This window comes from Callorhinchus milii, unplaced genomic scaffold (assembly GCF_018977255.1).
Source record: "Callorhinchus milii isolate IMCB2004 unplaced genomic scaffold, IMCB_Cmil_1.0 Scaffold3, whole genome shotgun sequence".
In the NCBI taxonomy this organism is placed as follows: domain Eukaryota; kingdom Metazoa; phylum Chordata; class Chondrichthyes; order Chimaeriformes; family Callorhinchidae; genus Callorhinchus; species Callorhinchus milii.
In genome coordinates, this window is record NW_024704744.1 from 64,862,957 (window position 1) to 64,889,130 (window position 26,174).

Sequence of the window (26,174 nt, forward strand, 5' to 3'; positions counted from 1 at the left end):
CTCGACGTCTCAAAGCACTTCACAGAATAGACTGTAGAGTGAATTGACTGTATATTTGTGGGCGAAACGCGGCAGCCAATTGTGCACAGCAATGTCCCACAAACAGTCATGACTGAAAATTACCAATTTATTATTGTTTTGTATTTTGGAGGGATTATTATTAGGCTCTGTGTGGAGTAAGAAAACTTGCCCAAGGTTTCGCCCTCTGCCTGGAGTTGAACCCAGGTGTCTCGCTTAAAAGGCGAGTACTCTAACCACTGAGCTGCAGGACTCCCACACTGTTATTTTGAATAGTTTCTTGCAGTGCCTTGTGTTTTTTTTATAAATACACCCTTTTTTATGCAGATATTTCTTACACTCTCATTGGTCATGCAGACGTGTTTTAAATACATGGTTGAGTAATTTTTATGTTAAGTATGTGTAAGGTAGCCTGGTTTGTACCTGTATTGAATCCAATAAGAGGTCGGCTATACTATGAAATACTGAACAGACATCTTGATTCTACAGCAGAAACCTGCAGTGACAGACTGGTGCAGAGGAAAAAGTATAGTAGGATCTATAGTAGGGCCCAATGTGAATCTGTATAAAACGTAATGCGCAGTCAAGTCCCTCTGTGTTCACATATTTATAAGAATAATAATATTTGGAAGGTTATTGCAACTTTCTCCCCCGTCAAACCTTCCTCAAGTATGAAGACCTTCTTACATTTTTTGTTTTCATAATTTGGAGGTTTGTGTTTGAAAAGCTTCTTCCCATCTGCTAAAAAGGAAAGAGTGTGCATTTTTAAAATCCCATTGAAATATCTCAAAGCGCTTTACAGTAATTGCTGTAGTGTGGTAACATAAGACTTGTGTTGTAGGCAAAATGACAGCTGATCTAAGCACAGCCATGGCTAATTGATCTGTAGGATTGTCAGCCAGGATGGCGTGACAAACCTTTGGAATCGTGCTGCGCGAAACTCCCACCGGGCAGACACGTCCTTGGTTTAAAATCTAATCCAGAGGTTTAAGCCTATGAAAATGCAGTGCTCACACAGTGCCCTCCTATGGTCACCCCCCTACTCCCCCCAATCCTCAGGCACTCCGGCATTGTAAAGCACACCCAAGATTTTATCATTGGCTGTGGGTTCAAGCCCCACATTGGGACTTGGAACTCATGTAGTCTTAAAATGACACTTCAATATAGTGCTGGTGGGGGGTGGAGTGCATTGCCAGTGATGCCGTCCTTTGGATGAGATGTTAACCCGAGGCCCTGTCTGCCTGTTCCTGGCCAACAAACCCCGCCCTCCCTTCCCCCCCATAAAATTAGTCATGTTCGTAAGACATTACTGTGTGCAAGTTGGATTCTATATTTGCCCTTAAAGCACACAGTCACTCCACTTTACAATACATCCTGTGAAGCGCTTTGGGATATCCTGCTAATATGGAAGGCATTATACCAAATGTAAGAATTATTATTATAAGTGAAGGGCTGAAAATAAATGTAAGTAGTTGGAGTGTCATCCTAGATTATGAGTTTTTGAGCCATGACCTCTGATCCAGAGAAACTGTGCTACCAGCTGTCATGGCACGGGCTCTTGCCACCAGACAGCACAGGCAGCGTTGCTTCCCTGAATTGTTCAATGCAGAAACGAATGGTTTAGTGATAGAGGAAGTGCAGAGCAAGTTGAGCACCTAACTCTAGTAGTTATCATGTCTGACCCTGTTATACAATGCTTTTGTCTGTATATCGTGTACTGTATACCAGAAAAGTGGTGCAGTTGTGCTTCGTAATGCCTCCCGATATCCCATCAAATGTTTGAAACACTTGTGAGATGGTTACCAGGTTCCTGAGCATGGCTCAGATGTGACCTGATGATCTGATGTGCTGTCCAGCAGCCGCTCTATTTTTAATGTCGGGGCTGGTTTTATATGGACCTAAACCACTGCGCTATAATTGGATCTGACTGTATTTGATTTGCTCCCTCCCGTAATTTGTTTTGTGTCCTTTTTTAAGTATTTAATTTTTCTTAAAGAATCTGCTATGTACGTAACAGAAGCTGAAACTCAAAATGAAGATGATGTATAAGTATTGTATAAATTTATAACGTGAGAAGTTGTTCAATATCTCTGCACCTCCAGATTAGAATTAGAAAACTGCTAACAGACTGGCCAGTGACCTGCTCCTTTGTCCTGCGACTTCGTAACTGCCTGTGACCAGACCATAAGCAAGGCGACGCCTTCCGATTTTCATCCTGTCTTCTTGGGAAAGGCCTGTTCTTAGCACCTCCCGGGGCTGCGGAGAACCCAAGCCATGAACCTGAATCCTGATGTTCTAAATCCTCTTGTGAGACTTGTGTGGCCTCCGGCGTTACATAACTTGTGTGGTGTGTAGCAAGGAGACTGTGTGTGCATCCAGTGAATTCATGTGTGGGTACAAGCTGCATGAGGATGTTAAGGCCTATCTATCCCTGAAACAAAGCCAATGCTCATTCATGGATGACCACTTTTCTCTGCTGGGCTTCCTGTTGGCCAAGCGAAAGGTGAAGGCAAAATGTCTGCAAATAAGGACTGGAGATTATGTTTAAAACTACACTTGCAAGTTTGTGTTTTTCAAAACAGAATTTTCCAGGGTATATTGAACAAAGGTAATGTAAGTAAATAAGTGCAAAAGATGACTGTTTTGCTGGCTGGATGGTTTGGGTAATTCTATGCTGTTCTGATCTGTTGGGAGGAACGTAGTTCTACAATGTAATCAGAAGGGAGTAACCAGAGCAGTCCCTGATCCTTGTTGTAGCTGTCTTTCTCGTCTAGGGGGCATGTGGCCTAGCAAATGAACAGGTTCCCTTTGTGTTTACCTCTCTTGGAGGCTGTGTATTTCTCATCTGTAATTTTCTAATTCATGATTAGATAAGAATACAGAGGTGGGCTGCAGCCTTCTCCTCTGGAGCACATCTGAAGTTTGTGTTACTAGAATCTGCTGGTAAATATCAAGTTGATATTTGTGTTTTGCACATTAAACAAGATGGAAGACTTTGTTTACCTTTGTCTGAACTCTCTCTTGCTTTCACTTTGCAGCTTTGGATAGATCGACAACCCAGAGTGATGGCGGTTTTAAAAATAAATGGAATTATAAAGAGGGCGATGGTGAAGACTCTTCTGAGAATGTAGAAAAAGAGTGAGTAGTCTAAACTAGTTATTTTTGTGAAGCCGTGCAAGGGGACCATCTTGTTTAAAAACAGCGAAAACTACAGTTTCACCTGTTTTTATCAACCACTCAGGGGATTAAGCCAAAGTGGCCTTTATGTGAGGGTAACCCCTGAGTAAGTGTTCGTTGACCGGACCCGAATTTTTATAAAAAATCTGCGGACCCAGTGTAGACTCAATAAACTTAATACGTTCACCAGTGAGGTGGGAAGCTGTGGGCATCACGTGGGCAGCTCACTGCGGCGTTAGCAAATGCGCTTGAGTCTAGCAGAAGTCTACTTATGGGCCCACGGAAATTGGTAATTCAATTTAAGTTCACTCAAAACTAGCCTCTGTACACTGACAGGACTAAAATAGAGTGGCAATTGGTTGCATTAGACAGATGATTGCTAAATAGAGGTGATTTATTATGGAAGATCGATCGGGACTGTTCCAGAGTAGTTATTGACAGCAGGTAGTTGCTGAATAGAGGTGTTTGAATTCACAGGTTTGACTGTATTTTCATTTACTGTTGGCCAGTTCGATTGTCAAATAACTGTTCACAGTGATGGTTGAAAGGGTATGTTTTACTGGTAGACTGATTTTCAAAGTTGTTTCATGTCTGTCAAGTGTATCACATCTGCATATATTTCATAAAGAACAATTATTATTTTTAAGTAAATATTTTCTGGATGTACTCTCTGTTGGCTGCACAAATTCCTTCAGAAAATGTATTCCCCGCAAAAAGGAGGACTTTTCCCATCTCCTTTCTGGTCCAGATAATTCAGGTTTCAGTGTGTAGCAGCTGTCTGTCTCCATGCCTGCTGGCTGATCCCTCTGCCTCCCGTCTCGCTCTGCGCGTTTTGGCTGCTACCCCCGACCTGAGCTGCTTTCCCCCCAAATGCCCACATCCCTGTTCTCTACCCTGTACCACTCTTGCTCTATCCTCCCCTCCCTCCGTCCTCCTTACCTCCTATCCCCCTTGACCATCCCACAGCCTCGCTCCATGGTCTTGCTCCTTCCTACCTCTGTAATCTGCTAACCCCATATCAACCTGTCCGCTCAGCCTTCTCCACATCCCCTGCCCCACCATTGGAAATCAGGCCTTCAGCTTCTCTACCCCCACCCTTTGGAACTCCCATCTCACGGTCCCTTCATCCAGCTGCCTCCCTTTCCTCTTTCAAAACACGTCTCAAGAACCTCCTCTTCAACCTCCTCTGGCATTCGGCCACCCTCCTACCCTCCCTTCCTTTCCTACCCTCCCCCCGATCCCAACCCCCTACTAGCGTCCAATTCCCTGACTGTTAAGCACCTTGGGACTTTCTCCCGATGTGAAAGGCACTTTATAAATGTAAGTAGTAGTAGTAGTTGTTGATTGAGGTGGGAACTGGGTGGATTCAAATATGTCCTAAATCCTGAGGTTAAAAAAGCTCTGAGTAGGGTAACCACTGGAAAACATGTTGACTTCAATTCATAAGAGATCTTAAGTCAGCAACATACAAGAAATTCTCTGCAGGAAAATTTGCTTTTTCGAGCAGTTACTGTTCCAGAGCTTTTTAACCCCAATATATGTAACTGTAAATTTTGGCTGCTTAATTAAAAATAATTATTATATATCTCTGGACTTCTTACAGCTTTTTTACTTGGAATATGCAGTTTTGCGATTGTATCTTTTTACATCAAAATAGGTACATTACAGTATTCAAGAACTAGGCAGACCAAGCCAAGCGCTCATGAAATGGTCTGGTTATTGCGGGCTTGTCAGTTATTGCAGGCTTGATTCTGACTAACATTGTTTTGATCCTCTAAGTAAGTGAATTGTTCTGAAACTCTTGTTAACTGGCAAAACTGAGCAAATGCAACTGATTTGAGGTTCATTCAGTCTGGAAGAAGTTAGAACTGTTTTTTTTTCAACAGTGCAATAACAAACCCTAATAACACGCATCATCTATGTTGCTTGTCCCTTTTTAATTGTTGTGGCTCACCATTTAATAATTATTAGCATTTTGTTATAGCAAAGTGAATGCCAAATCATCAACCTATCATAGCCTGTTTGATTCTGATTCCCTTATGAATTCTCTACAGGGAAATGGGGTACTGGTCCCAGACAGGTTGATTCCAACAAAGCCTAAAGGCGCTATTGGACAGATGTTTCCAAGGGGAGAATGGTGCACCTCCTTTCCCAGGAGAAATCAGAGGATTGTCTTGGAGACGAGTGGGATTTGTGTATCTAATGGTGTTTGGATTGCAGTGAAATGCCTTAGGGAACAGTAAAACTGCTTTGATTTTGTGTTTTATTTTCTGTTTTGTTAAAATGACTATGAATTGAGAAGAAATCTGTTCCTGAGAAACTTCAGATTTTGACCCAAATTTAAATTCCAGACGAAGCTCTGCTACAAAGTTAGTTTATACATCGGGTGTGGAGAGGAGAGAGAGAGGGAAAGAAAGGAATTACGGCATACAGTTGTAAGAACTTTTAAAGTTATAAATCTCAGCAACGGGAACTTTGACAGCCGTGTGAAATGTCAGTATCACTGACCTGGTTGTTAGCCTGTTCGACTGAAAACAAAATTTCAAAAGTTTAAATCTTCAGGAAATGCCATTTAATCCCAAATCCACAGCAGGTGAAGACAGAAGCAGAATCTGCCTAAAAGTACGCCTATTTATACACCCAACCACTCTGAAGTCTTTGGAGATGCTTTGATGTTATAGGTGGTATTTCAAATGAAAGGGTTGCTCTCTGGTACACATCTTAAATGGTGCCATGAACCAGGGCACAGATCATCTCTTTGGATTTTCTGTCAGAAATGAAGTGACGGTAGTATTGGCCCTGCTGGATCTTAAGCCAGGCTGCAGTACTTCATCACTGTGTTAAGGGGTACTTTGCCCCACTCTGGAAGTGCTGTTTCTTGGCTTGCTGGTCCATGACCGAATTGCTGGTGCTCTGTAGCTGTAGAACTTGGGCTAATGTTTTGTAAAGTTGTGTCCCATGTAGAAGTTGCAGTCACATGATTGTCCTGAATTCAGAAAACTTTCACATTTCACACATGGAATTGTGCCTGACAGCAAATAAGCCAAGGATTTAAATGAGAAGCCTGTATGGACCTCATTGAGTGGCTAATGATTATACACGAACCTCTTTTGATTACGTATCATCATTTAAGAATCACAGGTACTTTAGTGTTGATATTGTGTTTAAATCCCTTCACTCTCTGGCACCTCCCTACATCTCCAACCTCCTCACTCCCCAATCCACCACCTGGCGCCTCCGCTCGATTGGCACCGACCTCCTGCTCATCCCTCGCACCTTCTGCCCCACCATCGGAGGTCGTGCTTTCAGCCACTGTGCCCCAAAAATCTGGAACACTCCTTCAGTCCCTCCGCCTTGCCACCTTTATCCCCGTTTTTCAAGTCCCGCCTGAAAACCTCCCTCTTCGACCGTGCTTATGGCCACCTCGTCCCCGTACCCCCCAGCTCGGACTCAGACTCCGCCATTGTTAAGCGCTCTGAGGCACTACCCTGGTGGAGGGTGCTATGTAAGTGCAAGTTGTTGTTGTTGATATACAATACTAAAACCTCTTTCTAGACCTGTGATGCTGCCAGTGTAGAGTAATTTCACCATGTCAGTGTGCTGTAAATGAATTCTGTTTCAGTTCGAGGATGAATTAAAGGGGGATTGGCACCGAGAGAGTAGCATTCCAATTCTCAAATACGCACATTAATCAGTTTTTATCCATGAGGAATTTTGAGCAGGTTCCGTGTTCGTGTTTCGCTGGCTTTAATGGGAAAGGTACTTTTAGGCTTTATGGTAAAATTTTATCCAATAGGCTCTTGTAATGTCTTAATCACACAGTGTAAGTCTAAATGAATTGTTAAATGATGTAACGATAAACCTTACAGCTGGTAGTACAGAGTGCAGTAGGGATACAATTTGTGTTTTTCACCAGAGATGTGTTAGTGGTGCCACACCGATTTGAATGGGAAGGATGCCACATATTTCTATTTGGTCACTCAATCCACGACTGTTTGTGGATATTGCTCTGCGCAATTGGCTGCCGCATTTTGCCCACAAATATACAGTCAATTCACAGAATATTCTGTGAAGCGCTTTGAGATGTCTTGAAGATGTGAAAAGCGCTATATCAAATGCAAGGATTATGATTATAAGTTGTAAACTGAATGTACATCAATATGTTGCAAGCCACTACTGCTGGTGGAAGCCATGACTGAATGTCCATGAGACCTGGGATGGTGAGCAGCAACAAACTCGAATGATGCTGGTGTGTGAGAGCAAATTTGTGAATGAACACAGGTTATGTAGTGAACACTCAATCAAGTATTCTTTGGTTACAGAGAACCTGTGTGTGTGTGTGTGTGTGTGGGGTGTGTGTGTGTGTGTGTGTGTGTGGGGTGTGTGTGTGTGTGTGTGTGTGGGGGGGGTGTGTGTGTGTGTGTGTGTGTGTGTGTGTGTGGGGTGGGGGGGGGGTGCTGGGGGGGACGGGTACGCGCGTTCCTGAGCTTTCAGACAGAGATTGTCATTCCATTATCATCCAGCTTCATTTCACCTGTTAAATTCGTGGAGTCCTGTAGCTTAATGGTGAGACCTCTCTCCTCGCAAGCGAAAGGACCTGGGTTCGATTCCTGGTCAGGGCAAAACTCAGGCAAATTTCCTTACTCCACGTACATGCCTCTTTTTACCTAGCAGTAAGTAGCAACCCGGTTGTTAGTCGATTGACAGATTGCTTTTCCGGGGGTAATAAATAAGTCCTTCAAAAAAATATAATAAAAATAATTTGCTCACTCAATCCACGACTGTTTGTGGGCCACTGTGTGAGCAATGGCTGTCACGTTTCGCTCACAAAATATAGTCAATTCACTTTACAGTATATTCTGTGAAGCGCTTTGAGATGACTCGAAGACGTGATAAGGCGCCATATCAAATGCAAGGATTATTATTATCAAACGAATATGTACTAACTGGGAAATCTAGTAAATAATGTGGTACTGTTTTGTTTCGTTCACAAATTATTTGGACACGTTTCATGTTCAAATCCCTTCACTCCCTGGCACCTCCCTACCTCTCCGACTTCCTCACTCCCCAATCCACCACCCGGCGCCTCTGCTTGCCTTGCACCGTCCTCCTGCTCGTCCCTCCCACCCTCCACTCTACCATTGGAGGTCGTGCTTTCAGCCACTACGCCCCAAAACTGGAACACTTCCTCAATCCTTCCACCTTACCTCCACCCTCCCCTTTTTCAAGTCCTACCTGAAACCTTCCTTTGCGACCATGATCATTTGCAAGAATTATTATTTGCTTATTTAAAAACCAATCACCATATTTGACATTATTACCTGTGAAGTTAAGCTTTCCGGGCACTCCCTGCTTCAAGGGAGCTATATAAATGCATGTTGTTGCAGTTCTTTGAGATACTTCAGCATAATAAAGTGCTACAAAATTGCTAAATATTCTTTAATAATCCCTCCTTGGCATTAAAGAACCACAAATATTTACGTGTTCCCACTTTGTGGGAATAATATACACAGCAGTGATTCTCAACCCTCTTTGGGCTCAAGATCCCATTTGTAAACCTTGCTGGCCTACTGTGACCCAGTAAATTAGTGCAAACAAACATCTGGCTTACTAAATATTTATAGTATAAAAAAGTACTAAATACAGCAAATATTGAAATATAGTATTTTAGTAGAACCTCACTAATCGAGTCACTCAAGTGACTGGGCAACGACTTAGTGAGGTGACCTGATTGCTGAAACAGGTCGGGTGATTCAGGTCATTGATGTAATGTTAACAGTACCACATTATTTACTAGATTTCCCAGTTAGTACATATTCGTTTGATAATAATAATCATAATAATCCTTGCAATGGTAAGGGTAATGAACATTCGACAACCATACTTTGCAATCTCATTAAAATAAAGGATTGTCAGATTTAAAACAGATCTTGGGTTTATATTTAAAATTCACATGAGAACACACAATGTTCATTTCAAGAAGAAAGAGCCTAGCGCTGTTTGCTTGGCTGCTGATTTAAGCTGCACTGCCTTGGCCTGCAGCTGAACCTCAGCATCAGCCAAAGTCTACCACATGTCGAGTCCATGATCAAGGCAAACGTCCTCCACTTATCCCAACAAACCCAGTGTATCAGTATAAGTGGGAGGGGTTTTGATTTTCTTCTAAAGTTGTCATGTATTCAGCCTACCTTTTGAGAATGCCTCCAACTTGTGTTCTGCCAATGCCATAGATCACATCTAACTGCCTATGACTTTTGCCCTCACTCTTGTTTATTTAAGTCCACTCTCACGTAAGGACAACTTCTGCTGTGGTGGTATGTTTACAGCACTTAATGAGAATTGGCCGCAGTAGCTCAGGTTAGGCCGAGGGCGCCGGGCGAAGTCGATTTCCCGCTCGTGAGGCTTCCGCATTCCCCGCACTCCACCCACAGTAGCAGCGTCGAGCAAATAGCACGAGATCCAAGGCCTAGTGCACTGTGTACAGGTTTGCAGGGAAAGCGGCCGCACTTTTCTATTGGCCCAGACTGCAATCAGTGACCGCCGTCCTGAATAGTGAGGTGCCCGGTTTACTGAAGCAGACAAACAGCCTATATTTTAAATACAGACCACGAAAGAGACTGAAAAGGTGCCCGCAATTGTGAGGTAGCTGGATTACCGAGGTGACCGCAAACCAGGTTTCTCCTGTTTATTTGTTGAATAAATCCTAGGTTCCCCTTAATGAGAAACCTGAGCTCACTTCTCTTTATCAGAGTTTAGTGTAATTGTAGCCAGCACAATCCGAAGGTCATGCTCAACATCCATTCTGTTCCTGCTGTCATTTTTCAGTTGAGTCAAGGCTGAGAAATCCTGTTTCGCACTAAATCTATATGGCAAAATAACTACTAGTATGGCTAGCGAGCAAGAGCTAGCCTGCAGCACTGCACCAAAGCTGAGAAAGACTCATTTCAGTATATTTTTGATGTAGACCGAGATCACTAGATTACATTGTGAAGGATTCCCACTTCTTGGCTGTATCACTGCTACTTGTAAAAGGATAGCTTAAAAGTCTCAACATTTCACTGACCAGAAGACTTGCTTCTCTGACTAAAATATGCTCCAAGCATCCCCTGCAATCTTACTTTAAAATGATTTCTGCATTTGATTGGTTGATCACTTGTACCTGCTGCTGTTTAAATAGCTTTATTAACAGGGCTTCTACAACAAGAACCGCAGCTTGTGAATTCTCTCCTTATTAATTAGTTGTATGCCATTTGTAATTATCGACCGGCCGAGGCATGTTACAGACCAACCTTGATAATTGTCTGTTTTTGCAGTGGAAGCTCATGCACACCATTAACACGCGTGTAGCACTAGTGGCGCTCAATCATTTTTGAAAATGCATCAATTTTAAAAATCTGTTTGTGACCCTTTTGACACATCAATTGACTCAGTTTTGGGTCTCAGTCCATGGGTTGAGAAATCCTGCTGACTGCATCAAGTATCTTCAGAGACCTAAGTGATGTGGGGGAAAATAGCTGACTTCTAGGTTGTTAGGTTGGCACTGACATCACTGCATGTGCATATGTACAGCAATGACCGGGGAAGTGAGCCAGTTTGTAGTGCTTTCCTTTATCTCCGCCCCTCCCTACCTCACACCAAATGGTGGTAAAACCATTATCCACCTTTTGCCACCTCCCGCCTTGACTTCTCAAATGGAGTCCTGTAGCTCAGTGGTTAGAGCACTCGCTTTGCAAGTGAGAGACCTGAGTTCAATTCCAGGCAGAGGGCGAAACCTTGGGCAAGTTTCCTTACTCCGCACACCTAATAATAATCCCTCCAAAAAAACAAAACAATAATAAATTGGTCATTTTCAATCCATGACTGTTTGTGGGACGTTGCTGTGCGCAATTGGCTGCCGCGTTCGCCCACAAATATACAGTCAATTCACTGTACAGTATATTCTGTGAAGCGCTTTGGGACGTCTAGAAGACGTGAAAAGCGCTATATCAAATGCAATAATTATTATTATTATTAAATGTCCTGCTTGCTGGTCCACCATCCACAAGGTTCAGCTAATCCAAAACTCTGCTGCTTGTATCCTCTCCCACATCAAACTCCGCACACCCATCACCCCAAACCTCGCCAGTCTCGACTGGCTTTCTGTCTCCAAACAAATCAATTTAAAAGTTCTCACCTTCACATATAAGTTCATTCATGCCCAAGCAGAGTGCTCAAGGAAATGTTGGAAAGTCCTGAGAGGAGAGGTGTTGCTTGGTGTCGAAAGGCTGCGACGGGCTTGGCTAAAAATCTGTTTTTTTAACAAACCTGCACTGCAGCCTTTTTGCTGAACGTCGCACTAGTCTAGGTAAGTCTGTGTTAAACTATTTTTTCTAGTAGCTATATTTATGGTATTCCCCTGTAGCACTCAAGAAAAATGTATTAGGCCCTTGAGCCCAAAAGTTTGACCACCACTGATAGGTTTGCCTTCAACGGCTAATACTTTAAGTCTTACGTTAATTGTTCTGCATGAAGGTAAGATATAAAAATGTACACAGTGACGCACTGCTTTGTGTGCTTTCATATATGCCACGAGTACCTCTGATGCTGAGCCCTTTCCATTATTGCTGAGCAAACAAATGAAAGCAGCGCAACTCCATTATTATAATAATCCTTGCATTTGATATAGCGCTTTTCACGTCGGGAGGACGTCCCAAAGCGCTTCACAGAACACACTGTAAAGTGAATTGACTGTATATTTTTTTGTGGGCGAACACGACAGCCAATTGCACACAGCAATGTCGCACAGTCGTAGATTGAAAATGGCCAATTTATTATTGCTTTTGGTTTTGGAGGGATTATTATTAGGCTCTGTGTGGAGTAAGGAAACTTGCCCAAGGTTTCGCCCTCTGCCTGGAATTGAACTCGGGTCTCTCACTTGCAAAGCGAGTGCTCTAACCACTGAGCTACAGGACTCCACATGTATGTGGATTCACATGTATGTGGATGTACAGGACGCACATGCATGGATTATGTATTTTAATGCATATACCTGCAGTTCATATAAGCTTTTCAACATCGCAATGACCATTATTTCGATGTTTATAAAACTTCACATGATCAAAAACTATGTATTTCTGTCACATGACATAATTATTTAGATCTCTAATGCTAGTCCTCTCCTGGCAACATGTCAGCAAATACTCATCAACATTGCAGCAAGTGGCTCTGGTAACTAATGCTTTGTATACTTGATCTACTCCCACAAATCACGTTATTGGATTTACTTCTGCATTTCATATTTGCTGCATTTAACCATTTAATATTTTTCTGAACAATGACTGCTGAATAATACCATTTCTTATTATTCAAGGCGGTGCAGTTACGTGTATTATTAATACATGGCGCATGGAATAAGCACTGTAATGTGCTGAAGCATTGTGTATTTTCTGACCCTTAGAAACTTCTACACAGCATTGTTATGTAGGGCAGTGTGTAGCGGTAATAGCACATGTGTATCATGTACAGTTTAGTCACCCCTCTGTGGTGTTTGTCATACAGATCATTATTATTAATATTAATAAACATCCTTTGAGTTGATATAGTGCATAAATATACATATACATAAATATATAGTGCATAAATCGCCCACAAATATACAGTCAATTCACTTTACAGTGTGTTCTGTGAAGCGCTTTGGGACGTCCTCCCGTGAAAAGCGCTATATCAAATGCAAGGATTATTATTATTATAATATCAGGAGAACATATAGCACATAATGTCTCTGTGCTGTGCAGGATCTACTGTAGAGTGTAGTGATTGTGTATTTGTAGCAAATATATAGATTAAATGGCACCCTTCCAGTGTGCTTCACGCACAGATTAAATTCAAGTAGACGGTGTTCTATTTTCTGTGAATTTATTTTAGTAATTGATTTTAGTTTTCCATTGTTTCCTGTTTAGAATTTGCTTTCTCCTTGTAAGCATGTCATTCTTTACCCACACATGTGGGAGGCAGTTTATTTGGCAGAATGATTATGATCAGATTAGAAGATGAATTTTCACAAAATCCTTTCAGAAGGGTTTGTAAAGTCGCATGTCTAGGCCTGTCTACAATACCAAATTATCAGACTGAACCCTGGCAAATGATTCAGGTTTTCTCTTTTCCTGCCCCAAGCTATGAATTTGCAATGCAGTGCCGGCAATCTCTAGGCAGTACTGTGGGCATACAAAGTGCTGCGAGCCGGTGAGAATGTCCTGGGGCTGAACCTGCAAACTTTCCCGGTCTCCTGTGCCTTGCCATTCTGTAACTTGGGAAGTGTTAATTAACATAGCATCTTACTTTGCTCCAAACCAGACTGGAAAAAATTCCTCTCTTGTCATCCTCCCAAAATGAGCTGACTTTGTAGTTTGAAATAAGATCTGGGAAGGTGGCGCATAATATTATACTAAACTGGTTAAATGAGAAATAAAGATTGAAAATACAGGTGGTAGATTGACTGCTTTGTGTAATGGTTTGGGGCTCATCTTTACTTGATTATCAGTCCAGGACTGCATTTTCAGGATGTTTGTTATAGGCTCTTAATTGTTTATTGTCTGTAGTGTACGTCAGTTTTCCCGGTTAATAATCCAAGGTATTGAGAAAGGATTTCATTCAAGAGCCGAGGCAAAGGATTTGAGCTCTGAGATTGTGATCAAATAATCTGATGTATGCAAATATATCCAGAATTTGAAATAGGGTCAGGCAAAGTTTTAACTGAATTGCACCATTTTGATGCTGGTTTCTTCAGCATTAAAGGAGCACAGTGACCGTCAGCAAAACTGTACAGAATGTTTTATTCTTCATTCAAAGCAAGAGGAATGCTTTTAAATGTTTCGAGACGAGTGTGGGGAAGATTTTTTTTATAAACGCAGATCTTATGTGTTTACGTTTTCTGAGTTCTTTGTAGCTTTTTCCCTCTGAACCACAATTATTACTGGACACCTATGTATTTTTGCCGTCCCTTTAACAGTGTATGTAAGGATCAAATAATTTGTAAACCAATGTATTGATAAAGGACCTTTTTATACTCTTGTCACCTTTCCATCTTAGTTAACTTAACATTTTCACTTTGCAGTGAGCCTAATCTGCTGAGTATGGATAATGAAGAGACTGAAACAGAAGAACAGAAGGTAAGGAAATCGTCTGCATTGGAAATAATGGAGGTATTTTCTGCTTTACCATCTCAATTAAATGATGGTAAATAAATAGTTTATGCTCATGATAAATAGAGGATATCACACAAATGACTCTTATGCCATTCATTCCATTAGTTTAAATGGGAAAAGGCCTTTTGTGCTTTTTCCCATGTGATCTTTTATTTGTACAGTGGGTTAATAAACATTAAAAAAAAGTTTCACTTGATCATTGGGTGCCCTTCTTTGCCACTTGTTCACTTACTGCTGGCATTAGGTCTGAATCTAAGCGTAGGCAGGTGAGGGTAAAAAGTTTGTGGAGAAAATTTTGTTGAAACAAATTCAACATGAATGAGACCCGGAAATGTGGGACAAATCTATTGGATAAAATGTAATATTTTCCCCCTAAGAGTGCTAAAGATTTCATTATACATGTTGTTTTGAGTTTTACTGTAAAGGGATATATATATATACTTTGTTCCACGTTGAAGCAGATATGTAGCAGGATAATATGTTCTAACTGAAATAAGCTGTGAATTCTATGTTCAGACAAAAGTCACTGCTGCTTAAATCGCTTTGCAATTATTGATGCACAACAGTCATTTAAATGCAAGTACAAATATTCTGTAAGTTTACAAATAAATGCTTAACATCTTAACTGCATTTAAGTGGATGTCCTGTAATGCTGATGTGGCATTTTCTATTGTGGCATTAAAAAATTGCAAAGCCTAAGAGCATTTACTCGAAAGAACTACCTGTTAAACATTACAAATCACATCCACACTTCTAAAGACAACAGCAACAACAAAATGACATTGGTATAGCGTCTTTCACGTCAGGAGGATGTCCCAAGGTGTATTGTTCCGAGACAATACACGAGTCAAAACATGTCAAAATTGTTGCAAGTTCATGTTGCAAAAATCATGAATAAAAAGTTTCAAAAGGAGATTCTTGTCACAAATAAGCATTCTTTCGGTACAAAATATCTTCCCTGCATTCTCTACAGCACCAGGTGAAGTATTTGTGGAAGCATTTGAAAATATTACAAGTGCATTTGGTCAATTTCCCATGTTTCGCTCAGGCACAAATGCAAATGTGGTAACTTTTGTTGCAAGCACAATTAAATCCAAATGCAAATTCATTTGTGTTTGGACCCAAGTCTGAGGTGTTATTTTAAGTTGCTGTTTCACAATCCTTGTAATTAGTTACCGCATCCAAAGTAACTTTGTTACAGCTGAGCATTTGGTTACTTGTGAGGTGTATGCTTCTAATCTTTATTTACAAATATGTTCAGTGATGATATCTTGATCAATGAATTTAAAATTTTACTTGAAGCATTTGTGGTAATCACTTTTGGAGAGAAGAGACAGACACCCAATTCTCTTGGCACGGTTCATATTTATGTCCTAGAGTTGGAAAACCTATTGGTTTAATACAATATAGCACCAATTCTTTATCAAACTAGGTGCTTTTTCTGAGTAAATTAAAGTAAATTAAGTACAAACAGTGTACAACAGTCGAATCGTTTGGCAATGCCAGAGAGATGCAAAATATCTCTTCCTCTACCGCTGGTGCAATACTCCATATGTAAAAAAAAATGAACCTGCAGGCTTTGAGGTGGTTGCGGTTTGCTAAGCAATTGTGAGTTGCCAAGCAACGTAATATGTACCCAGTTACATTGAAACTGTGTGTTCCCCTCACTGAGAGCTCTTGTTCTGTAGCAAGTCTTGAGAGTTGCTTCTGAAGCTTGCAAGTATCCTGACCAGTCAAGAGCACGAGAACTATTTATAGTTCATTATAAAAGCGCAGTGGATTCTTTATTAACATTCCTCAGATAACATTGGGATAAGCCCAGATCGTCAACGGGGAGCCTTGTAAGTGTTATGTCCTTCCGAGAAGCATTTTTTACATGGATGATATGACATTGCAAAATTGCTCATGTATCATATAAAAAAGGGCACTCCTCCAAAGAGTAGTTCTTTTCCTGTTGCCAGGTACAGACTGTCCTCGCTATCCTTGCCATGCACTCAATTATAACCAGGACTCTTGCATTTTTTAAGGCGGCTTCAGTTTAGCAGAAAAAACAAATGCTTTGTGAATGTATGGATCTGGATTTGAATTTTCCTATAAATACCATTAAGCATTTTTATTATTGGAAATTACTCATGAATGAAGCCTTTGATACTTATCAAGGCGCTACCTTATGATTGTCATTATCTCTGTTACCCCCCCATCCCCTGAGAGAGTATAAAGGCCTCACATAATAATAACGGGCAATTAAGTGGGTTGGATTTGAGAAACCTCAGGGTATGTAACTTGCCTATGAGTTTTACTGGTAAGAAGAAGCTTCAGCTTCACTCAGGTCAAATTCTATCATGCCTATGCCCCTTGGTTTTTATAATAACTGATGTACCTATTCTTCTCTGGTCAAAGATCTCCTGCTGGCCACTTCTTCACACCATTCTTTGTATCATGAGACCTGGAGGGGCAGCTCTGAGATGTTAGAGGAAGGCAGATGTACTTGAAATGTACTTGAAAGTACACAACAGATGTACTTGAAATTTATAATTTCTCAAACCTTTCACGTTTCATAGTATACCACCAATTCAACTGAAGTCTTATTTAGACATCATAAGCCATTGTATCGGCATCAGTTATGCACTGTTCTGACGATACGTGGTTCAGGAGATAACAAACAAATGGAGTATTGCTGTGGTCTTTTCTGGTCCTTGGAAAATTTCAATTGTTGAGCCTAGAACATCTGAACAAATTCTTCATAAACAAGAAACAAAATTATGATTGGAATGCCACAAATCATTCTCGCCGTGCAGGCTCTCCCAAAGGCACGCAAGTCATTTTGGATTTCTAGGGTACTTTTTCCCACAGGATAAATTCGTAATACTACAGCACCAACCATCTGCACTTGTATTTCATTTAGAACACCTCAGAGTGCTTCACTGATGAGTGGGAGCCCAAGCAGGGTGGCAGATGAGGAGTTAGGAGGGAGGTGGCTAACAAAATCTTGCTCATAGCCAAGAAATGTTGTTTCCTCATTAATACTGACACAGTAGAGTACTCAGAATTTAATAATATACTTGAAGATGACTAAACATTTGACAACTTTATATCAGCTTATTTCAATACACAAAGATCTATTTATATGTTATGGATTCTTCCCCCACACAATCCCAGGAGAATTCATGGCTCTGAAGATGAGGATGTGTGATGCTATATCTGAATGAATGGGGAACAGTATAAAATGAAAATGTTGCTCTCGAGCAACAGTGAAATTTAAAATGACTGCCCTCCCTGGAATCTGTCACAGCATAGTGTTAGTCTAAGCTCTTGGAGTGATAATGCAGAGCTAGGCAGAAGTAGACAAAATGGATAGTGAGGATTGCCAACTCTTAAGTATTGAAATTAGCAAAGGAACGGTTTGGTTTAACTTGTAGAAACTCTTTTTGTTTTCAGACCAAGGCTCTACATTCACCAGAATCTGTTGGTGTTGGTCTCCTGAAAACGTACGCGAGAAGAAACCAAGGAAAAAGCTTTTGTAAAACTTTGAAAGGAAATGCAACTGGTCTCAACATGTTAGGGGCTGGCAGGAAACTAAGGTTGGTGAAATTTAACAACTTGTTAGTGATCGTATGTTGGAAGGTTGTCAGGTTTAGATTTTGGAAGAACTTGCAACCAAAAATTACTCATGATCATGACCTACGTCTTAAAATTTAAGATTGCATGGAATTTGAGAAAGTTCTTTTTTTTAAATAACAAATTGGGTTGGAAATCACTTTCCATAGTTCTTAAAAAGACCTGTGAAAATGGATCTCTTAGATAATACGACATTTAGGAATTCTGCCCATGGTCTTAAGGATAAGTCTATGGGTAATTTTTGGCTTTTGATACTTTATACTCTCTAGCCTTGAACTCAGACTCATTATGTACTTTTTGAATCAGGGTATGAAGATGTAGTTACAAATTTTAGTTTGATAACCAATTTGTAAAACATCACATAGAACTACATAGACTGTACAGTACTGAAATAGGTCATAAGGCCCAACTAGTCCTTTGGCTGTTTGCACTCCATATGAGCTTCCACCCATCATAATCCCCACTCCCTAACCCCTTTAATACCCCACTGTTTCCTTAGTCCTCGTATATGCATTGAGTTTCCTTTTCATTGCTTTAATGCTTTCTGTTTCAACTGTAGCTTCTGGCAGTGAGTTCCACATTCTCACTTTCCTCTGTGTAAAAAACATAAAAGAAAACGAAAAGGGCTTCCTAAACTCTTTCAAATCTGCTTGTGACTATATTTATGCCATCTGTTATGAATGGACCAACAAGTGGAAACAGCCTATATAGATCAACCTTATCAGACTCTTTCATGATTTTAAACACCTCAATCAGGTCCTTTCGAATACCTCATCTCCAGAGGGAAAAAACTCCGACCTGTCCAATCTTTTCTGATTGTTGAATCCACTCATCCCTGGTAATATCCTAGTAAATCTCTGTTGCACTCTCTCCATTGTTACAATATCCTTCTTGTGATATGATGACCAGAACTGTACATAGTAGTAGAAATGTGGTCTAACAAAGGTTGTATCATATATAAATTTAACTTCCTTATTTTGAACTCTAAAATCGTAGAGAAGTTCCAACACATGTTGGCAAACATTCACATTTCTGTGTGTAGCTTGAAGATGTCTTGGAAAGTTAGAAGAGGACTGTGAAGGTGTTCTCAATTTTGAGTTTGAATGCTTAATACTGCTGATTTAATACATAACCCAATGCTCTTTAGTGAAACAAAAGATAGCGATTATAGTTTGCCTGGACTAAACATTGAATGATGGGAATCGCATGAAGTTTATCACTAAATCCCCCTTTTTTTCTTTTATAATCCATACTTATAAATCTCAAATCTTGAAGCATAAACATGTGGTACTCATTCCTTTTTAGTTTAAAGGAGGAAAAGTAAACTAACATAGGAAAGGTTGGCATTTTTGATATTTGGAGCACATTATTTGGATGTAGGTGAGTAGGATTAAGTGTTTTATTTTATGGTTTCAAGATTCGGTACAGTTAAAAGCTAATTGCATTCAGTTGAAACTCATTTTAGATTGTAAAACCAACCAACCTGCCCAATCCACCATTGGTGGGCAAACCTTCAGCCACTCTGCTTCACCCTCTGGAACTCCATCCCGCAATCCTTCTGCCTCGCCCCCTCCCTTGCCTCCTTCAAGATCCATCTCAAGACCTTCCACTTCAACCGTGCCTGCGGTCACCCTCCTTTCCCCGCCTCCCGATCCCGACCCCCAGCTCAGGTCCGAAACACTGATGTTCCAGCGCCTTGGGACGTCTTCCTGACGTGAAAGTTGCTATACAAATGTAATTTTGTTGTTGTTGTTGTAGATGGGGACGGTAGGGGACTTGTTCCGAGAACATGGTTGGCTTTTCCCTTTTTCAGACAAGTAGGAACGGGCACCAAATGATGCTCCTGCCAGCATCATGTTCTGAAATACAGCAAATAAATTTTTTATAACAAGAGTGACCAAGTGCAAAACTGTGCAAATAGTTGAGAGTCTGGAGTAAAACTGGGGTGATGTTAAGCCAGAGCCTTGGTAAGAAAAATGCAAACTTGCCCTTCTGCTTCTCTTCAACCAACTCCCAAATATGCTTATGTAGGAAATGTACTAACTGTCTGGATGCTAGCAGATGTTTGACAGAATGTGATCCCATTACTTCAGATATTAATTCTGAGAAGCTTACTCATAGGATATCCTGCAGACATTTCATATCTTCTTAGCTTGAAACTGCTGTTTCTACAGTTATGTTTGAGACTATGTCGATTGTTTCCTTCACTTGTTTCCTCTCCTGAAAGCACTATGCCATGCTAGAGTGAGGTTCCACAAGTGCTGGTTATCTTTTGTCTATATCTGTTTTAGTGCGTGAGGCTATAAGTGTAACTGGGTTGATTGGAAAGTTGGGGGGAAGAGTGTGAAGCCTTGGAACTGAGCTCAATCATGTTCTTTACCCAATGGTCCACCAGCATGCCCCCTCAGCAGAAGTCACTGGATGATGATCAAAAATAGGCCAATAACAGCATCCTACCACAAGATTGTGATTTTTAACCATAGATTGCTAAATATTTACCCTCAACAATAACAAGTCGTATTTGTATAGTACCATTTATGTAGGATAATATCTCAACGCATTTAACAGGAACGGTGTGGGAACTTGAGCAAAGTGGGAAGTGGTGGGGTGGGAGGGCAGCAATTGCAGGCTTAGTTAAAGAAGTAGGTATTTTAGGTGGCTTTTGAAAAAAAAGGTAAGGTGACAGGGTTTGAGGCAGCGGAATTCAGGATGGAGTTCCAGATAGTAGGCTATAATGACTGAAAGCTCATCTGTTGTTGGTGGAAGGGGCAAGGGATGTGCAGTAGCCCCGAGATTGCAGAGTGAAGTGAGGGAGTAGGTGGATGATTTGGGTTGGAAGAGTTTGTAGAGGTATGGTAAGGGTATGGAGACATTTGAAGGTCCAAGCCCTTTGATGCAAAACTAAATTTCTTCCTTGCTTTGCATGCTTCAGTAGATTAGGACGGTATTTTTCTGTACAAACTGTACTGAGATCCTAGTTTTTTTTTGTTTACAGTGAAAATGTGTCAGCTGTGACCTCCCTACAAGCAGCAAACAAAGAGGTCGATAAAAATCGAAACAAATACTTAGTCATTAGTGGTTCTTCAGGTCCAGGAATAGTTGTTCGTGGAAGACGTTTTCATTATGCCAATGCTCAGTCAATCGTAAAAACAGCAGCCCAAAGGTAAGCTCTGCTTCGTCACATTCCACTGATGCCTGTTTTTAAATTGAGAAGCCAAGGTGAAGGGCAAAACCTAGGACACAACCAACACTGAAAACAGTAGCAGAAATGCCAAATCTAGTTGCAAGTTATGGTACAAAGCTTAGGCTTTGAAGGCTTTTGGTTTGGAGGGTAAGAGACGATTGAAGGATATAAGGAATTCCACTGTCTTGAGGTTCTTGCAAAGAACGAGTTACAGAAGGCGATCGTTTGAATCTGAACAATACAAGGTGCAGGAAGAAGAAAGTGCAAAATAATGTGTTGGAGATTGGGAAGAGCAAGCAAAGGGAGTGTGGAAGCACAATGACTATGTTAGTATTGATTTAAAAGGAAGTAAGAAAGGCCAGTCTAATTCATATGTTTGTTGTGATATTGCACTTTAGACATTTAGAGAGTTAAGCAATCTGACTATAACTGTATACTCATTTTTAAAAGAACCGTAACATTACTAAAATTTGAGAGTTGTTCAAAGGGCAGTTCTCATTCAGTCAGAACTTCATATCCACTGGTGGGAGAAAGGGAATCAAACTCCTGCTCCATAAAATCTATTGTTTATTGCCCACAACTACTTGATTTATCAACAGCCTCCCCCCCCCCACCCACACCCACCAACCACCTATATGATTCAACGTTTCAGATTGCATATGGGTAGAAAGCTTTACTTTGCTCATCCACTCCAAACTCAGCAACTCTGCGGGTCTGAACCAATCTTAACAATCTGGTTTGAGCCCTTGTTCACCCTCTACCCAGAGGATACTAAGAGCTTGAACTCAGCAGAAGGAATATTGACTATGAATGCAAAGGAATTAGCGACCCTAATTGTGTTCATTTCCAGTGAACAAACTAAATGTCCTAGCATAGAAATTCCACTTCTGTCTAGATTTCCTCAATTAACTTGCTGAAAACAGGCTTCAAAATTGAAGTATTTATTCAAAAATTTAACAATTTCTGAGCACTCTGAAATACTACCTTAATAGAGGAAATCTAGATTTTACTCACCTTTTTTCTGTGTCCACATGATTGAAGTTGGGACTTTGGCTCATTGGAAATTCAAACCTGAATATTTGTTTCTTACATTAACTTGGGGAAGGATGGAGTGTTACGATCATAAAGACCCCAGATTAGATCAGTAAGTTAGTTCTCTCCTGAGGTGGCAGTTGAGGCTCTACAATTGGCAACAGTTCTCTACGGAGGGAGCAAAAAATCAGCCAGTGATTGCTGTTCTCATTGCTATCAAATTACCTCTGCTGGAAAAGATTTTGTATGTGAGCATCGGGAAAGGACAGGAGAAGGCTTTTTGCTTGGCCTGGTGTCTGACACAAGCGGAAACCCATCACCACGCTTACGAATATCCAAACCAAGTTGAGATTTCCCTGCATCCCTCCTATACACGGAAATCCCAGAGATAAATTGTTAGAATAGAATGCACACTCGCTCCCTGGAGGGATGCATCCTGATTATCCTGACATTATCAACCAGTCTCCTCTGGATCAGTTCCTGCCTCCCTCAAAACTGCTGTCATCACCCACATCCTGAAAAAATCTTCCCAAGATCCCTCAAACCCCAACCACTACCGCCCTATTTCTAACCTGTCCTTCCTCGCAAAAGTTCTAGAACATGTTGTTGCAAACCAACTCCTCACACACCTCCTCCCACTCCCTCTTCGAACACCTCCAGTCCAGTTTCTGCCCACAGTACAGAGACTGCGCTTGTGAAAGTCACAAACGACATCCTCTCTATCTGTGACCAGGGCTCCCTCTGCTTCCTTGTCCTCCTGGACCTCTCCCCGTGATTCGAGTCCTACCTCACAAACTGACAGCAGTACATCTGCATAAATGGCTTCTCCTCCCGCTCTCACCCGGTCACCTGCGGGGTACCCCAAGGATCCATCCTTGGCCCCCTCCTCTTTCTGATCTACATGCTCCCTCTTGGAGATGTCATCCGCAGACATGGGGTACATTTCCACATGTATGCAGATGACACCCAACTCTACTTTTCCACCTCTCTTTGCGACCCCCAGTCCCCTGATGTTCTGCCAGCCTGCCTGCCAGATCTCAGGGGCTGGGTGAGCGCAAACTTCCTTCAGCTGAACATTGACAAGACGGAAGCCATACTCTTCGGCTCTCATCAACGTCTAAAATTTCACGGTTATCACCTCCTCCACCTACCTGACCTTCCCCTAAAACTCTCCAAACCCGTACGCAACCGAGGCGTCAGGTTCAACCCCAAATTATCCTTCCTCCCCCACATCCGGTTCCTCACCAGCACCGCCTTCTTCCAGCTCTGACGCATCGCCCCGTCTCCACTAATACCTCTCCACAAAAGCCGCTGAAACTCTGGTCCATGCCTTTATCACCTTCCGGCTGGACTACTCCAACGCCCTCCTCGCCGGTCTCCCATCCACTGCCATCAATAAAATCCAACTCATTCAGAACTCTGCCGCCCGCATTCTCACCGCACGAAACTCCGCTCCCCGATCACCCCAGTCCTTGCCAGACTGCACTGGCTGCCTGTCCCAGAGAGGATCGATTTCAAGATCCTCATCCTTGTATTCAAGTCCCTGCACTCCTCTGCAGCCCCCTACCTCTCTGACCTCCTCTCTCCTCAACACAGTACCCGTTGCCTTCGTTCCTCCGAGTCTGGCCTCCTCCTTGTTCCCCGAGTCCTCCGCTCCACCCTCGGCGGCTGTGCCTTCAGCCGCTATGCCCCAAGGCTCTGGAACTGCCTTCCTCACTCCCTTCGTCTCGCTCCCTCCCTTCCCATTTTCAGGTCTCTGCTGAAGACCTTTCTTTTCGACCACGCCTTTGGTCACCTTCCCACCCCTCCCCCTGGCTCAGCCCTGGGAACTGTTACTGTAAAGTGCTCTGAGACGCTGACCGGTGTGGAGGGCACTATATAAATCCATGTTGTTGTTGTACCTAATTCCGGAGAGTATTCGGCGCAGGTTGGTAAGGGCCAAGGCTTGGGCACCCCAGAGTGTGCTCTGGGGTACGTACGGCAAGCTGCTTGTCCAACTAAGACCACCCTACCCATTAGGGCTTTGGCTTGCAGGGTTAACAGGAGCTGAATAGGATGACTCCCTGCCCCAGTGACTGGTCTGGACTTCCAAGTCCTGTCGATGAGCCAGGCTCGCTGTGGTGTCATCAGCAGTTGTCAGCTGTAATGCCCTTGATTCAATAGACTTCCATTCTAGTGCAGAATATAGGATAGCCATTCTATTGCAAAACAGAAACAAAATGTTTTTTTTTCAAACAGGTTTCTGTCTGTGGGTGTAGGTGTGTGTGTTGTATTGTATCCATCCCAATGGTGCAGGATCTCAGTTAGCTGCACAGCTTCTTGCTTGACAATACTGTTTATCCTGGCTGGAGATCAACATCATTGCACTGTTCAGCCGAATAGCAGCTGTCAGCAAAGAATGGATGGGGCCTTGGACGAGGGTGAGGATTGCTGTAAATGTAGGAACTGTGTGACTCGTAGGTGATTTCTGGATCTTCAGTCTTGTTGGGGGAATATTTTTTGCTTTTAGCCTCTAAGTTATTTAAAAAAAACATTTTTATTCGGCATTGGTCAACAAAGTGTATGTGTAACTTTAGAATTGCCAGTATTGTACAGATTTACTTAGTAACAATGGCAGGCAGGAATAAACAAAGCAACAACAACAAATATTTCACTTCAAGAGGACGTCCAAAAGCATTGGTCCATCGAGCTGCCCATCCAACTTCCCAAAATATTCTTTGCGCATCTCATTATCAACCAACCCTAAATCCTTTTAATTTCCAGGAATTTGTTTAGATCCCTTAGTTGTCCTTCTTTGTTCCACCACTTGTGTTCATAGTTTGTTTCATTCCCTATGCTGTTTTACTTTTTTTTAAAAAAAACTGCAGTTCCACTTTTTTTGTTCTTATTTTGTTCTTATTCTGAAAGAATGCCCTTCCTGTTTTCAATTTGTACACCAAATTTTCTAAATTCTTCATAATTTTAAATATCTCAAGGTTTCCCCCCTTCAATCCTCTTCTCAAGAGAGTAAACTTCTTATAATTGAATTCTGGAATTAATCTAGAAGCTCCTTTGCACTCACTTGGAACAACCGAACATATTTTATGAAATGAGGAGACAAAAACTCCACCTAGTTGTTATGTGGCCTTACAGTGGTCAGAATCTCTTGATATATTCTACTTTGTTTGTTATACTCGTACATTCCTGTATTTTGTTTATTTGATTAAGTACCTCACAACATTATACACATGGGTTTAATGTTCTGTGTGCCAAAACCCCTAAGGTATTTCTTCTGTTTTTCTATCAAATATACATTTCCATTGAGCACATTACTCCATGCTGCTCTTTTAGAATGTAGTTTTGCTAATAAATTTAATGAATCCATTATTAATAAGGTTTTATGATGTAAATAAATATACTAAACCAGTCTTGCGACTACTAGGTTAAATTATATATATTTTTGCATTATTTATTGATTTATATATCTCTAAAATAACAATGTAAAAAAATGACTGACGTAGAACAAAGTAGCAGAATGGATGGGTTATGCTGAACAGTCATCTTCATGAAACTTGATGTCCTTGATCTGTTTGGAAGGAAATAAATCTCCTTTGAATTTTCGGTGCTCACACTCAGTATTTTTGTATGAGTGATTCTCTCACGAGTATAGCTTCAGTAAATAAGCATAGTGGAAAAATGTTGAAGGTAACTAAATTAGACTAAAATGCAATCTTTGTTTTGTTTGATCTCTGTTTATAAAGAATACTATTACCAGTTCTGCTGGAGACCAGACACAATGTAACAGCAGACGCTGCCCTGCTGTCTTGAGCTGGAGCACAGCCAGAATGAGGTGTTTTCATTGCAGTATGAAACCACTCAACAGTGTGGCATTTCATTCCTTTGAGATTGGGTATACTTTAAAGAAGACTGCTGTGCAGTTGGACCCTCTTAAAATAATTTTTATTTGCTTTAAGAAAATTAAC

The 26,174-nt window shown here is 41.4% G+C and overlaps 1 protein-coding gene across 3 annotated transcripts in view; it reads left to right on the top strand.

The window, feature by feature from the left end:
- senp6a (SUMO specific peptidase 6a) overlaps nucleotides 1-26,174 on the top strand; it is a 71,695-nt gene that overhangs the window by 13,666 nt on the left and 31,855 nt on the right. For 2 of the 3 annotated variants that reach the window (XM_042333022.1, XM_007887801.2), the window contains exons 2-5: nucleotides 3,057-3,156; nucleotides 14,288-14,342; nucleotides 17,817-17,959; nucleotides 20,992-21,159. In XM_042333022.1, coding sequence (XP_042188956.1) covers nucleotides 14,307-14,342; nucleotides 17,817-17,959; nucleotides 20,992-21,159 — 347 coding nt within the window. In that variant the 5' untranslated portion in view covers nucleotides 3,057-3,156; nucleotides 14,288-14,306. The remainder of the gene's footprint in view (nucleotides 1-3,056; nucleotides 3,157-14,287; nucleotides 14,343-17,816; nucleotides 17,960-20,991; nucleotides 21,160-26,174) is intronic. The other variant, XM_042333023.1, reaches the window with a different exon arrangement.